General features: G+C 43.8%; 1 protein-coding gene across 2 annotated transcripts in view; it reads right to left on the minus strand.

Moving 5' to 3' along the window:
• The window catches only part of ACTR8 (actin related protein 8), a 20,616-nt gene extending 6,200 nt beyond the window's left edge, over positions 1–14,416 (minus strand). Inside the window, exons 1-8 of one of the 2 annotated variants that reach the window (XM_004464463.5) lie at positions 14,149–14,416; positions 9,287–9,457; positions 6,482–6,592; positions 4,275–4,379; positions 3,837–4,010; positions 3,237–3,330; positions 2,887–3,019; positions 316–469 (exon numbers count right to left, since the gene is read on the minus strand). In XM_004464463.5, the coding sequence (XP_004464520.1) occupies positions 316–469; positions 2,887–3,019; positions 3,237–3,330; positions 3,837–4,010; positions 4,275–4,379; positions 6,482–6,592; positions 9,287–9,457; positions 14,149–14,271 (1,065 nt within the window). In that variant the 5' untranslated portion in view covers positions 14,272–14,416. Of the gene's footprint in view, positions 1–315; positions 470–2,886; positions 3,020–3,236; positions 3,331–3,836; positions 4,011–4,274; positions 4,380–6,481; positions 6,593–9,209; positions 9,458–14,148 lie in introns of both variants that reach the window. The other variant, XM_004464464.5, reaches the window with a different exon arrangement.
• Between the last annotated feature and the right edge of the window lie 1,459 nt (positions 14,417–15,875).

Here is a 15,875-nt window from a genome sequence, read left to right on the forward strand (position 1 = left end):
GTTACAGCTTCTTCCCTGTTTAACAGTTGTGAAATTTCCACCATCTGCATTTCTATGCTTTCTTCCTTATCAATATACATTAAAAGAAAAATGGCCCAAATCAACAAGCAAATTCTCTTCATTAACTGGAAAATGTTATTGATATTTTTGTTTTTCATTTTTAAAAAATTCAACATTACTTGAAATTGAAAAAAAGTCTTCCAAAACAAAAAGTATAAAAAGGTAGCAACCCATATACAGTACTGATTAAATGTCACCCCTTCTACTAGAATACTAAGAAAGTGCTAGAATCAGCAATGTTGCTTTTGCCCCTACCTGATCTAAGTGACAAAAGGTTTCTTTAAGGTGCTGCAGAAGAAGGCAATCCATTTTATTTGTTAACTGGCATTCTCTGTAAGGAAACCCAGCTCGCTGCATTAGCCAGTAAAAACATCTTGACACATCAGCTCCCCCATATGCCAGACAGAGCCTAGAATTAAAAGAAAAGGGCAGATTGTTCAATCTGTCAGTTAAGAGGGTAGAAAGGGTATTTCAAGAAGTCGCACTGCCTCACAAGAAATGTTTGCTCACTGAAAGATTAAATCACAGAATGAAGAGACAGACTGACTGGTTGGGAGGGAAGGAAAAAGGAAACTCTAGCTAAAACAAATGGTGGGGCGCCTAGAAGTGATGATGTTGTTTGCAGTGAGTATCCACGAAACAGGATCTGCACTATTATAAATCCTACTTGTTTCCAAGTCAATACATGCTTACTGTTTGGCTGCCTACACTCAGTAGCATATAAAGGTGACAGGCACAGACACCGTAAGACAAACTTAAGGGAAAAGAGCTCGGCAAGTACTCTATTTACTAACTGAATGGTTCTACGACTTGGAAACACCACTGCTATTTAGTTGGTGGGAGAGCTGGGTCGATGATCTTCTCCACAATTGAGAACCACTGGCATTAGATAATCCAAACAAGGGTGAGCCGAAATCATACTGGGCTTTACAATGCATTGTAAGTAGCGGCAGGAGGCAGCAGGTTAAACTTCCTCATGGACTACCTGTGCCCTCTTTAAATTTGCTCCTACGCTCTGAGGCACAGACTACCTACAGTGAGGGACAGAAGAATTAAAGCATCCTGAGGGGCAGGAAGGAGCCATCTCAGGAGCACAAAATCTACAGAGGACCCTTAGGTGCAGTACCTGAGTGTGCTCACCTACATGGGGCTCACCTCATGAAGGACAAGCAGCGAACCTGCTCCTGAGAGCCATTTTATTAATGCTTGTATCGGTGATGACATCATTAATGGATGTGGCCACCTTAAAGTTATTTGTCATTCACAGAAAAGCAAATACTCAAAACACTAGGCTAGCTAGAGAATTCAGACCTGAAAATCCATTCTCTCCTGCATGACCTGCCTAATAAAGCTTTGTTGTGAGAGTATGATTGGTTTTCTTTAAGCCAGACCACAGCAAAAGACTCTGGGGGGAAAATGGACTTTGGCCCAGTGGTTAGGGCGTCCGTCTACCACATGGGAGGTCCGCGGTTCAAACCCCGGGCCTCCTTGACCCGTGTGGAGCTGGCCATGCGCAGTGCTGATGCGCGCAAGGAGTGCCGTGCCACGCAAGGGTGTCCCCGCGTAGGGGAGCCCCACGCGCAAGGAGTGCGCCCATGAGGAAAGCCGCCCAGCGTGAAAAGAAAGTGCAGCCTGCCCAGGAATGGCGCCGCCCACACTTCCTGTGCCGCTGACGACAATAGAAGCGGACAAAGAAACAAAAAAAAAAGCAGACAAAGAAACAAGACGCAGCAAATAGACACCAAGAACAGACAACCAGGGGAGAGGGGGAAATTAAATAAATAAATAAATCTTTAAAAAAAAAAAAAAAAAAAAGACTCTGGGGAACCACACCAACACATATTAGGACTTAAAAGAGATGTTGATGCAAAGTTTTATCACATCAGGAAGCGGATGTGGCTCAAGCAACTGGGCTCCCGCCTACCACATAGGAGGTCCGTGGTTCAGTTCCCAGTGCTTCCCAAAGAAGAAATGAAGGAAGCAGACTTGGGCTCAATTGGTAGAGCATCTGCCTACCACACGCTAAGTGCAGGGTTCAAACCCAGGGCCTCCTGACCCGTGTGGTAAGCTGGCCCACATGCAGTGCTGATGTGCACAAGGAGTGCCCTGCCATGCAGGGGTGTCCTCTGCATAGGGGAGCCCCACGCGCAAGGAGTGCACCCTGTAAGGAGTTATCCTGCGTGAAAGAAAGTGCAGCCTACCCAGGACTGGCGCCGCACACACGGAGAGAAATGCAGCACGATGACACAACAAAAAGAGACACAGATTCTGGGTGCCACTGACAAGAACACAAGTAAACACAGAAGAACACACAGTGAATGGATACAGAAAGCAGACAACTGAGGCGGGGGAGGGGAAATAAAGTTTCTTTAAAAATCTTAAAAAAAAAATGAGGGTGCAATTGGCAGGCACAGCAAGCTGACACAAGATGACGCAACAAGAGACACAAGAGGAAAAACAAATGAGAGACACAACAAAGCAGGTGGCTTAAGCGATTAGGCGCCTCCCTCCCAAACTGGAGGTCCCAGGTTCGGTTCCTGGTGCCTCTTAAAGAAGCAAAGAAGATGAACAGACACAGCAAGTGCAAACAGCAAGGAGGTGGGGAGAGAAAAAAGAAACATATCACAGAGTTCCAACAGGAAAAATAAAAGTAAATGTTTAGATAGCCTTGTTAGAATTTTTACTTCCACAATCTTGCTGGTTCCCTATGCAATGACTTTGCATATGTAATTTCTTATATATAATATCTTTCTAACTTGTGAGGCTTTACAGTTGAACAGCCTGTGAGGAGAAAGGGACAGGAATGTCACCTCCCAATTTCCTTACCGAGTGTTCCGATGAGAGACTCCATCCTCTACACAGCACACACTTGTCTTCTGGTCTCCAACATCTACAATGCATGTGCTGCTTAAGCCACTTCCAAATGTGGCACACACAGACTCCTGATGGACCACAATCCCTCAAAAAGAAAAGATGGAGGAGTGTCAGCTGGGAGCAGTAAAGATCCTTAAACCAAGAGTCCTCTACAGCCAGGAGTCTAGACACAACTGGGCAAACAAGTAAACAGCTGTAACTCTCAGAATAAGCACTTAAACATAAATCAGTGCATTTGGATTAATTCTGTCATTAAAACCAAGTTCATTTAAAGTAGATTTCAGTGGAATTATCAGACATACCTGAAAAGCCCATCTTCATTAAGATCATATTCACCAACTCTTTGACATGCTGTTTATTATAGATATCAGGAATTAACAAGATACATCTATAATACTAAAAAAGAAAATAAAAAGAGAAGGGTTAACACTCAATTCCAGTCAAAGCAAATTTCACCACACTTCTCTTCAGAGATGATCCTTCAAAGGTTAAAGGCCCAGAATAAAAGCTCAAATCTTTCTGCTATCCTTTGGATTTTATGAGGAAACAAACAAAAAAAGATGAAGTTTGTTTCTTTTTTTCCTTTGAATCGTTTAAAACTTGAGAAATAAAAATAAGACAAATGATTTATCTAGTAAAGATTAGAGAGAACATATAAACATGAACGAGCTTCTTCTATTTTTGTTATGCTACCACTTGCTGATTATAGGGCAGTCGACAGAAATACCAAAGAAACACAGTAAGAGGAGGAAAACACCAGAGGGGAATTAAGAAGAAAAAATGTCAACACTTTCAAGCTGAGAATGCTTAAAGAAGGACACTATATTATGAAGAACTTAGTAATGTATTCTTTTATTAGCCAATTTTTAAAATAAGCCAAGTAACTGGGAATTTTAGCTCACCTTTAAATCTTTCAGTGGGATTTCCAAGTATTTTTGTATTGCATGAGACCATATTACTTCAATATCTGCCAGAACAGCTGTAAGGGAGCCCCCAGGTCCTGAGTGAATATTTAACTGACCTCTTCTGATAGGCCAATGAATATTATAACAGTCCAGTGGATTAACGTACAAGGCCTAGGGAAAGGCAGGGTAAAGTACATTGTTACAACTCCTCTATGGGTTTTTTTTATTTACATGAAAAAAAATCGCAGGCCAGAAATTACCATTAACATTTGCTGAATGTTCTAAATATTGAGAGTGGAGTATCTAAAATTTCAGAAGCCAACTAGTCCTCAAAGTAGGAATGACAGAAAACTAGAACTGGATGGCAAAGTAAACGAATTTCAGAACCAGGATCAGGTTTCTCTTCTTCCATTTCACTGTGAAGAAGTTTCCTACCTCTTCTCCTACCAAATACTCAGGATGATGAGATGTATTTGTCCACTTATTTCCAGAACAGTGATCTAAAATTGCAGGCCGCATCTGTTTGTTGTAGGAACGTGCCTGAAAAGAAAGAACATCAAAACTTCTCTGAAATTACACAAGGAAAAGGGGTGGGGGGTAGCAGGGAGTGTAAGAGTTCCCTTTCTTTCCCCTCTTTCACAGACCAGACACAGTGGCAAATTTTAATAAAAATCCAGAACATTTGGTAAAATACAGACTGGTCAGGAAAGGATTGTCTTGTCCTTTTCCACAATCATGATTTTAATAACTAGGCTGTGATTCAGTCTAATAATACCAAACTATGCTTAAAATTGAATACAAAATTAGGGAAGTGGATGTGGCTCAAGCGATTGGGTTCCTGTCTACCATATGGGGGGGTCCCAGACTTGATTCCGGGGGCCTCCTGGTGAAGGTGAAGCTGGCCCACACTACAGAGAGCTGGCCCATGCCATGAAATGATGCAACAAGATGACGTAACAACATAAAAGAGACACAGGAAAGACGATGAGAGACACAACAAACCCGGGAGCTGAGATGGCTCAAGCAATGGGTGCCTCTCTCTCATGCCGGAGGTTCCAGGATCAGTTCCCAGTGTCTCCTAATGAGAAGATGAGAAGACAAGCAGAGAAGACAAGAAGACACAGAAGAATGTGTAGCGAATGGACATAGCAACAAATACAGGTGGTGGGGGGCTGGGGAGATGGGACCTAAGTAAATCTTAAAAAAATTGTATATAGGCGGCAGACATGGCCCAGTGGTTAGGGCGTCCGTCTACCACATGGGAGGTCTGCGGTTCAAACCCCGGGCTTCCTTGACCCGTGTGGAGCTGGCCCATGCGCAGTGCTGATACGCCCAAGGAGTGCCCTGCCACCCAGGGGTGTCCCCCGCGTAGGGGAGCCCCATGCGCAAGGAGTGCACCCCGTAAGGAGAGCCACCCAGCGCGAAAGAAAGTGCAGCCTGCCCAGGAATGGCACCACACACACGGAGAGCTGACACAACAAGATGACGCAACAAAAAGAAACACAGATTCCCGTGCCGCTGACAACAACAGAAGCGGACAAAGACGCAGCAAATAGACACAGAGAACAGACAGCCGGGGTGGGGGGGGTAGGGGAGAGAAATAATAAATAAATCTTTAAAAAAAAATTGAATATAAAATTATATATAATACAGACTCAGATCCATTCCTAACAGTTCATGTGTGTAGCAGTTTGGTGTTATTTTTGAATTCCAAAAATAGATATTAGATTATATTTGTAAATTGGTCTGTTCCTCTGGGTATATTAGATTATACTGGATTCAGAGATTTCATTCTTACTTGTTTAAATTATGATTAAGGCTTTTATTAGGCCACATCAAGGGGATGGGGCTCACAGAGAAAATGACATGGCAGAGAAGAGAGTTTGGAGTTTAAATGCTGGAGCCCTGAGAAGTAAACACACAGGAAAGGAACACAGAGTAAGGACAGCTAAATAGACACGGCAGAGGCCCCAGGGGAAAGAAATCCTGATAGTCTCCAGCTGGCCTTGTGGAAACAAAGCAGCTGAGCCTGGAGAGAAATGGGCCCTGGGAGAGAGACGAGACTTATTCCAGCCTACAGCTCATACTGGAAAAAGTTGGGACCACGGAGCCCTAAAGGAGGGAAGAGGAAGGCTGGACCCTTGCAGATACAGGCAGCCATCTTGCTCCAACATGTAGCAACAGACTTTGGTGAGGGAAGTAATGTACACTTTAGGGTCTAGTAACTGTAAGCTTCTACCCCAAATAAATACCTGTTATAAAGCCCAACAAATTTCTGGTATTTTGCATCAGCACCCCTTCGGCTGACTAATACACTACTGATCTATCATATTAAAGTGAAGAACATGGTAAGAATATGGCTTCCCACCAAGATTCTGGAAGTATACATTTAGTTAAATTAGACTCAGTTTGTAAACTGTAAACTTTCATCTTCTTGCCTTAAAGAAACATTTTATAAATTATCTGGCTTGCATAAGCATTTGTAACGCTGATTTGGGTATTCTATACTCATGAATGTTTCTTTTTTCATTTTTAAGGAAATCCCACCTTGCATTTCATGATAAAGAGAGAGCACGTCAATGGCATTATGATATAAGAGAGGTGGTAAAAGAATAAATCTGAAAGAGAAGTTGAGACTGAACCTGCTCAGGGGACACAGGAATCCGTCTTGCCCCATTTGACATCTTTTTGGACCATATTGCTTGATCCACCATTTTAAGGCCATTTTGTCTTTGTTCATTACTTTCAGGTTTCTAGGGGGAAAGAAAAAAAGATTAGTATAAACGATTAGTGAAAGCACTTTGGCAAACTATTAATTTAATCTATCAACAGGAAATGCTCCCTGATCAACAAGTAGCACTTCCTTATTCATTTCTCATATGTACCATTCTTGGGAATTCCAAGTAATCTTTTCTTACTTATAAATAAAAAACAACCATTCTAAGGTCCACAGGATGGAGGAACGGAGCGTGGATTAGAGTGGACTTACTGATATTCTATTCATGAACTATTGTGATTAGTAATCGAAGAAAGTGTGGCATTGGGGTGGGGAAGGTGGCCATGGTGGCTGCTGGGGGTAGGGAGTGGGAGGAAGAGATGAGATGTGGGAGCATTTTCGGGAGACTTGGAGTTGTCCTGGGTGGTGCTGCAGGGACAGTCACCAGACATTATATGTTCTCTCATGGCCCACTGGGTGGACTGTGGGAGAGTGTGGGCTATGGTGTGGACCACTGACCACGAGGTGCAGCGGTGCTCAGAGATGTATTCACCAAGCGCAATGAATGTCTCATGATGATGGAGGAGGTTGTTGTTATGGAGGGAGGAGTGGGGTGAGGGGGTGGGGGGTATATGGGGACCTCATATTTTTTTAACGTAACATTAAAAAAATAAATAAAGACAAAAAAAAAGTAATAAAATAAAGGAAGCGGACTTGGCTCGATGGATAGGGTGTCCGCCTACCGCATGGGAGGTCCACGGTTCAAACCTTGGGCCTCCCTGACCATGTGGAGCTGGCCCATGCGCAGTGCTGATGTGCGCAAGGAGTGCCCTGCCACGCAAGGGTGTCCCCCGCGTAGGGGAGCCCCACACACAAGGAGTGCGCCCCATAAGGAGAGCCGCCCAGCGCGAAAGAAAGTGCACCCTGCCCAGGAGTGGCGCTGCACACACAGAGAGCTGACACAAGACGACGCAATAAAAAGAAACACAGATTCCCGGTGCCGCTGATAAGGATAGAGGCAGTCACAGAAGAACACGCAGCGAATGGACACAGAGAGCAGACAACTGGAGGGGTTCGAAGGGGAGAGAAATAAATAAAAAATAAATCTTAAAAAAAAAAAAAAGAAAAAAACCCTTACAATAAATCATATGCCTCAACTCAAAATGGATCAAAGGCATACATCTAAGAGATAGAATTATCAAACTCTTAGAACAAATGTAGGGAAGCATATTCATTTGTGTTAGGCAGTGGTTTCTTAGACTTTATACCAAAAGCATGAGCAACAAAAGAAAAATAGATAAATAGTACATTTAAAATAATCATACACAAAAACCTACAACCTCTTGTACAATGTTCTTCCATCATCTATAGCAAATGTTCCTCAACAACGCAAGGCACTGGTGGGGGCGATGTATAGGAGGCCTTTGTGATATGCGCGTTTGTTTTGTGAATTCACAATTTTTACTACGCACTTACTGTTTCGTATGTTCATATACGCATAATTTACTTCAATAAATTTTTTAAATGAAAAAATAACAAATCCTATAACCCCAATGACTTTTGATAAAAATGTTCATAGCACTAATTAAAGCATATAGCTACTTTATATTTACAAAGTAATTTAGATATTCTTCCATGCCTATATAATTCTTGTTTACAATTTTGTAACAATGTCATATTCCTTCATATATTCTGTTTAATCAAGTATTCAAATTATCGTGATAATGCAAAGAATACGTCCATAAATATCTTCGTAGAAACGTTATTTTCTTTTGAATTTTATTCCTAAGATTTATTCCTTGCAGAATTTTAAGATCCAAGGTCTAATGAGTTTTAAACTCTTAAATCACCAAACGATATTTAAGTACAGTCTCCTAGAAAAAACAGAACCTTAAGATTTAACATTAGAATTACAGAAACTGCAAGATCCTGAAATTATCCTTGATTTAGAACTTGAAAATTAAACATGGATTATGATGGAATATACAAATTTAACACCTATCACTAAAAATTTTCCTGATGAGTACCATCCACAATAGGATATTGTAAAAGCTTACTCCAAGAAAACAGATTTTTTTACTTTAAATTATGATGTAATATAAAATTGTAATGAGTACTTATTGCAGCAATTCAATCTGCTAATGGATCAAAAATGTAAGCTCGATTTAAACTCTGGAAGAGAAAACGTGGTGATCAATTAATAAAGACCTGACTGTATCATCTTATAAGAGTGTCGATTCCATAGCTTCTATTAAAGATCACCTTGAAAAAGAAAATCACCTTGAGGGAGCAGTTGTGGCTCAAGTAGTTGAGCGCCTGCCTCCCACATGGGAGGTCCCGGGTTTGGTTCCCAGTGCCTCCTGAAAAAAACAAAATAAATAAGCAAAATAAACAATAAAACCAACTCAGGGAAGTCAATGTGGCTCAGTGGGTGAGTGCCAGCTTTCCACATAAAAGGTCCTGGGTTCAATCTCCAGGCCCTGGTACCTCAAAAAAAAAAAAAAAAAAAAAAAAACTTGATCATCACCAAATTCATCTAAAGGGATTTTTAAAAAAATTTTTATAACTAATTCTTTACATCTAAAATCACTAGTTCAGATAAAAATGATATTTGTAATCCTGAATGATGTTTTTATAAGTTTACTCAAGATTACCTGCTACACTGGAGCGTGTAAGCCCTCCCAGGGAAACAACCTGGGCTTTCTCTCCTGCTCCTTCATTTCTGACTTACATTTAGTCCCTCCCTTAGAAGCCAGTTGTCCTTGTATAGGGGCTGCCCTTGTTGTTTGTGTCTTCGTGCAATGATGTGAGGAATGCTGGCAGGAAGTGTGTCTGTGGCTCGACCAATCCTCAAAGTAGTTGAGCCTGGATGTATGACAACGATGAAGTTGCTCTGGATTTGCTGTAAATAAGAAAAACACAGGAGTGTGAACATAGTAAATAATATAAGGTAACAAGTTAAATCACATACAGGTAATACGTTAAACTATGATGTTAGTTTCATGTAATGACTATCGGACTCAAAGGTATCAAAATAATTCAGTAAAGGGAGTTTTCTGAAAGGAATTCAGCCACAGCTCTGGCCTGAATGCACACTCATTTTCCATCTGTGGTCCCAAGATCTGACTCACAGTAGGTAGCTCAGCAAATATTTGTTTACATGAATGAAACAAAAACTATGTGATAAAAACATATAATTATTGAGTACTTACGTGCCAGGCCCTGTGGGTACCTGGTGAGCAGGAGAGACCAAGTCCCTACCATCAGAGAACTTACTGTTTACTAAGGAAGACAGTTAAACAGGTAATAAAAGAGTGTGGGGAGTATATGAGTGATGATGGCCTGACTTCTCAGGGAACATGATCTAAGACAGTAGTTTCCAAGCTTGCCCATAAATCTGAATAGCCTAATCACTTTCGTAAAATCAGATTCAAGGGAAGCGGATTTGGCTCCACTGATAGAGCGTCCACCTACCATATGGGCGGTCCAGGGTTCAAACCCAGGGCCAACTGACCCGTGTGGTGAGCTGGCCCACGCGCAGTGCTGATGCACGCAAGGAGTGCTGTGCCACACAGGAGTGTCCCCCACATAGGGGAGCACCACGTGCAAGGATTACGCCCCTCAAGAACCGCCCCACGCAAAAAAAGCACAGCCTTCCCAGGAGTGGTGCTGCACACACGGAGAGCTGATGCAGCAAGATGACGCAACAAAAAGAGAAACGGATTCCGGGTGCCACTGACAAGAATACAAGTGGACACAGAAGAACACACAGCAAATGGACACAGAGAGCAGACAACTGGGGTGGGGGGAGAAGGTGGAGAAGCGGAGAGAAATAAATAAAAAATAAATCTTAAAAAAAAAAAAAAAATTAAAACACTCCTCAGGTGACTAGTACCCAGGCTAGCCACCAGCTGAAAGGGTCAGGGAAGAAATTAATATAAGGACAAAATTACTACTCTGTAATGATAGGAAGTAAGGCTTTATACATCAACCACTTGAGAGTGTGTATACAAACTGCATTTTACACATTATTTTTTAAATGTTCTTCTCTTGTTAGTTCTGTGCCACTTAAGTGAGCTGGCAAGAGCTTGGGGTTAAAAGCCAGAGTTCACAATTCCATCCCCCTAAGTCAGAAAACTTCAACGAATGTCACAATCAGCCTGAACCTCTAATCTTGAAAAATCCAATCTTGGGAGATGCTGAACAAGGACTGACAAAGCAGCACAAATCCAGGGCAGTAGAATGACTGTGAGCTTTGCTTTTAGATAACTGCTTTAACTACAAAATGATCAAGGGGCAGACCATAATCTGATGACTTGGGGAAGCTCCACCACCTACACTTGCTGAGGGCTAAGGAGTGGGTAGGAAAGGGATTTTGACAATCCCTTCAACAGGGACCCCTCAGCAGAGAACCACTCCAGCCCCACCCCTTAGCTGTCACCTATTCCACCCTCCCCTGGAGCTACAGCTGTGCCAGCTTGGCAGGCCTCCATTTAAGCCATTTCCTTGGCTTCCAATTAACATCAAGTTCAGAACCCTCCAAGCTCTACACCCTGCCGACCTCTTAAGCCTCTCTCTAGATCCACCCAGTCTGGATCTCCTCTCATTCTTTAACTCCCCATGTTGGTTTCTAGGCCTTCACATAGGTGATTCCTCCCTGCAATGTCCTTTCTCCTCCCACCTAAAGCTATTCCTCCCTTCAGGTGAAGATAAATGTCATTAGACTATGTTTGATAGTCACCCGGCAATACAATCTTCAGTCATTACTTCTATTTGTTGTTTGCATTCCCAAAAGACAACAAACCCTGTGGGGTGTGATCACCTGTTTTGTTCACTATTCTGCCCCCACACACAGTACACAGATGCTCAGGAGGTATTTGCTCAATGATGATGGCATCACTCGCAGGTGGCATGGTGCCGAACATTAATTCCCAAAGAAAAGAACATTTGTCCAGCAGACGAGGGTAACCTGCTCGCTATCAGGGATACCTGTATCTCATTAATGGCACATGCAATTTCCCAAAGTGAGGAATATAAACAAACACTTTCATTTTAATGATTAACCTATTTATTTTAATGTATATTAGAAAAAGGAAAAAACAGGGAAGCGGACGTGGCTCAACTGATGAGCGTCTGCCTACCATATGAGAGGTCCAAACCCAGGGCCTCCTGGTCCGTGTGGTGAGCTGGCCCACGTGCAGCGCTGCTGCGTGCGCAAGGAGCACTGTGCCATGCGGGGGTGTCCCCTGCATAGGGGAGCCCCATGCGCAAGGAGTGCACCCCACACTGAGCCGCCCAGTGCAAGAAAAGAGCAGTCCACCCAGGAGGGGCACCGCACACATCGAGACCAGCAAGATGATGCAACCAAAAAGAGACACAGATTCCTGGTGCCGCCGAGAATACAAGTGGACAAAGAAGAAAACACAACAATGGGGGGGAGGGGGGGAAGGGAGAGAAGTAAATAAAATAAATCTTAAAAAAAATAAAAGAAAAAGAAAAAAACAAAACTAGAAAAGTACACTCCACACATAATTTCCTGGATATTATAAGACTGAGTAAAAACGTTATTAAGTAAATAACAACACAGGTGCCACAGAGGATATGGAAAAACAAAAGGTTATTATATAACTGACTGAAGTTAAAGAAATGTTGTCACTGTGGTTAAAGGCCCAGGCTCTAGAGTCACAGAGCAGGCTTCAAATTCATCCTTACTCCGGATGAAGTTCCTAGTTGACACAGTTATTGTGAAAATTAAATGAGTTAATCAATCATCATGTAGCTCAGAACCTGATCAAAGTAAGTATTCCCTGAATGCTAGTTCTTAATAATAATAATAATAATAATAATACAGTAAAATCTTCCAAGGTTCTCCACTCTCTTCAAGATGGGCCAATCTTTTTGCCTTATATGGTCCTTATGGTATTGTCTACACCAAAATCTCCAGTCTTACCTCTTGCTCCCTCCTCAATTTCAGATATCCTGATCTACTAGTGCCTCCAACACCTCATATCTTCTCTTGCCTCCAGGTCTCCTCCATCTAGCTAACTCCTAATCATCTTTCTGGTCTCAGTCCAGATATCATCTCCTTTGGAGAAACTATTCCCTACCATCAGGGCTGGGGGAGATACCTGCTATATGTGTACTGGGATTGAATCGTGTCCCCCACAAAAGGATGCTCAGGTACCAATCCCTGGTCCTGTGGGTATGAAACCACTTGTAAACTGGGCCTTTGAAGGTGTTATTAGTTAAGGTGTGCCCAAAATGAATGAGAGTGGGCCTTCTCATCCAAACAGCTGAAGTCCTTATAAGCAAAAGAAATTGGACATAGGAGAAGAAGCCATGGGAACAGCTGGAAGCTGGAAGGCATCAGGATGCTGGAGAGAAAAGAGAAAACACCGCCTGTGCATTGCCATGTGATGCAAAAGCAGGGAACCCCAAAGATTGCCCGCCAGCCAGAAGACACTGACCCCAGGAGGAAGGAAGCCTTCCAGACTCTGAAACCATGAGCCAATAAATTCCTGTTGTTAAGCCAACCCATTGTATAGCATTTGTTTTAGCAGCTAAGAAACTAATACAGTGTGCCCAAGACACCTGTTTGGCCCCACTGCACTAGCTCATTCTACACTATGCTCTGCTACCTGTTCCCCAACTTGCATCACAGAATGGGTGAACTGTAGAGGGTGGGCACGGGCAAAGCCCTTTCAGACCATCCAGTCTGTCCCTCATCAGGTAGGTGCAGACACCAAGAGCTGTGCAACAATAATGACCGCACTGAGCACTGACTCTCTGTCAGACTATGCTCTACCTTTGACAGCTGCCTACCAGGCAGGTATTATCCTTAATTACCCACAAAGGAGCTGGCTCAGGAGTGCCCCACATGAAATTCTGAGCATTTAATGCCTCCTTATTTCTCCTGTGAATTTGTACATGGCCTTTGCCCATTTTCCTGGGCAAAGGAATGTTGGTGTTTTCTTCAACGACTCCTAAGAGTTTTTCTGAATATATACATTTGAAGGCTATTCACTCTCTGCCTGTCATGTCACTGCAAAAAAAAAAAAAATTTATGGTCAGTTTGACTTAATCCTATTCTCTTTTTGACACACAAGCTCCTAATTTTTATTTAAACAAATATCTACCTTGTCCTTGTTTTGAAACTTGAGATTTCTTTAACAAAGGCCCGAATCTGTTGGGGGGGGACCCCCTGCTAAGCTCTTTATCAAAAATCATTTCATCCTCACAGCAACTTGGGCTCGTTTTACTTCCGGAGATGGCTGCTCGGGGAGGTGAAGCGCTTGCCCGAGCTCACACAGCCAGGTGGTGGGAAAGCAGAATCTGTGCCCGGGTCTGCGGCCCCTGCGGCCTGGAGCTACCCCGCGTGGTGGACCATTCGCCGCGCGTCCTCAACTTCCGCGTCCGGCAGGCACTCTACCAGGGAAGGGAACGACCACCTCGCACCACCCACGAGGGCTTGGGGCCTGGAGGGTTGGGACCTGAACCTCTTCCGATCACCGCCAAGCTTCCCCTGCACCCGCGGAGCTCCGTGACTCCCGTACCCAACTGGAAGAGGCCGGGGACCCGCCCCCCGCGCCTCACCTCCTGAAGCGACTCGGGCACCAGAGCGGGCACTATGGGCCGCTTCACGCCGCGCTGCTCCTTCTCCTTCTCCCCGCCCTTTTCCTTCCCGTTCTCCGCGTCCCCCTTCTCTGCCTGGGTCATTGCCGCCGCCGAAGCCCACCAGCCTCTTGCCTCCCCGCCGCCACAGCGACCTCCAGGGCGGAAGGGCCACCGCGGGGGCGGGGCCTATTGTCGGCTGCCCTCAATTAAGATGGCCGCCGCGGAAGTCTTCCCACCAGAGCATTCCGGAAAAGCGGGGAGGGCGGGGCTGCCGAAGGAGGATGGGGGCGGGGCGGGGCGGGGCTTGCTGTGATTAGCTTTAAATGTACTTACCCCCAACGTAATGTACTTGTTAACTTCTTTATTTAAGCTTTTACTGTGGGCCCATGGATAATTAGCATTACCTCATTTCATCCTCACGCGTGTCTCTTTTCTAGGCTACTCAGACACCACACATACTCCTGATTCATCTCATACGTCATTGGTCATGTTTTATAGGTTCAATTTTTGAGGTTGGAGTTTCCTGGGGTTAGGGTCTCCTCTCTACACATGATTTTATCCAGTCTCGTGGTTTTAAATGTGAAGATGACTTCCGAATGTCTATTTCCAGTTTGAACCTCTTCCTGAGATCCAGACTTTAAACCAACTGCCTATTTGGTATCTCCACTTGTACTTCTACAAATTTGGCAGACTTAAATGTGCCCAAAATGATCTTCTCACCCCACTCCACAAAAATCCTACTACCATCTTCACCGATTTAGTAAATGCCATTTTCTTCTCTTGTCCACATTATATACATCCTCTCCATCAGCAGTCCTGAGTTGACTCTCTCAAATATATGTTGAGTTCAGCCACTTCCTTCCTTTCCTATTGTGGTATTTAGTTCAAACCACTATCATCTCACCTGGATGACCACAACAACCCCTTGATTCCCTGCTTCCAGTCTTGCCCTCCTATGATCTGTTATTTGTTTTAAAAATTATGAAGATGACCCCAGTCAAGAGGGCAGTGAGAAGCTTCATCCACCCACAGAAGTTTGAACACCCAAGAAGAAGTAGCAGAAACACCTTTCTCAAGTGCCAGAAAAGTTAAGGACTACAGTAACAAGGCAGGTGTTGAATCAAGAAAATGGCTATCTAAAAGCAGTGGGATTTCCTGGTGCTCTGGCAGGTCCTTTCTCTAGCCCTCACCAGCTCAGCATGGAGCCAACTCACAATCTCAGTATGAATCCTTGGCCCTGGTTCCAAAAGAAATAGACTAACCCTCAAGCACTTACTGGGAGCATTTATTATATGTGTGGCCCACTTTGTCTGGTGGTGGCCTGAAGGACTTGCTGTCCCAGAACTTGCCCTGCATGTGGAATGTGGCTAACAGAGCTCTCCTACAGAATGCTGGGGGAGAGCAGGGAGTTGGTAGCTGTCTGGGGCATGGAACTTGACTGTGGCACATACAGTGCAGTGCCGAGGACCACGGGTGCTTTAGTTTGCTAGGCTTCTCAAGCAAATGCAATGGAATGGATTAGGTTAAACAATGGGAATTTATTAGCTTACAGTTGTGAGGCTGAGAAAATGTCCAAACCAAGGCATTGCTTACTCCCCAAAGCCTGTGGCATTTTGGGGCTGGCTGCCAGCGATCCTTGGTCCTTAGCTCCTCAGTCACATGGCAATACACACAGCAGCCTTTCCATTCTCTTCTGGATTCTGCTG

Source organism: Dasypus novemcinctus, chromosome 26 (genome assembly GCF_030445035.2).
Source record: "Dasypus novemcinctus isolate mDasNov1 chromosome 26, mDasNov1.1.hap2, whole genome shotgun sequence".
Lineage (NCBI taxonomy): Eukaryota > Metazoa > Chordata > Mammalia > Cingulata > Dasypodidae > Dasypus > Dasypus novemcinctus.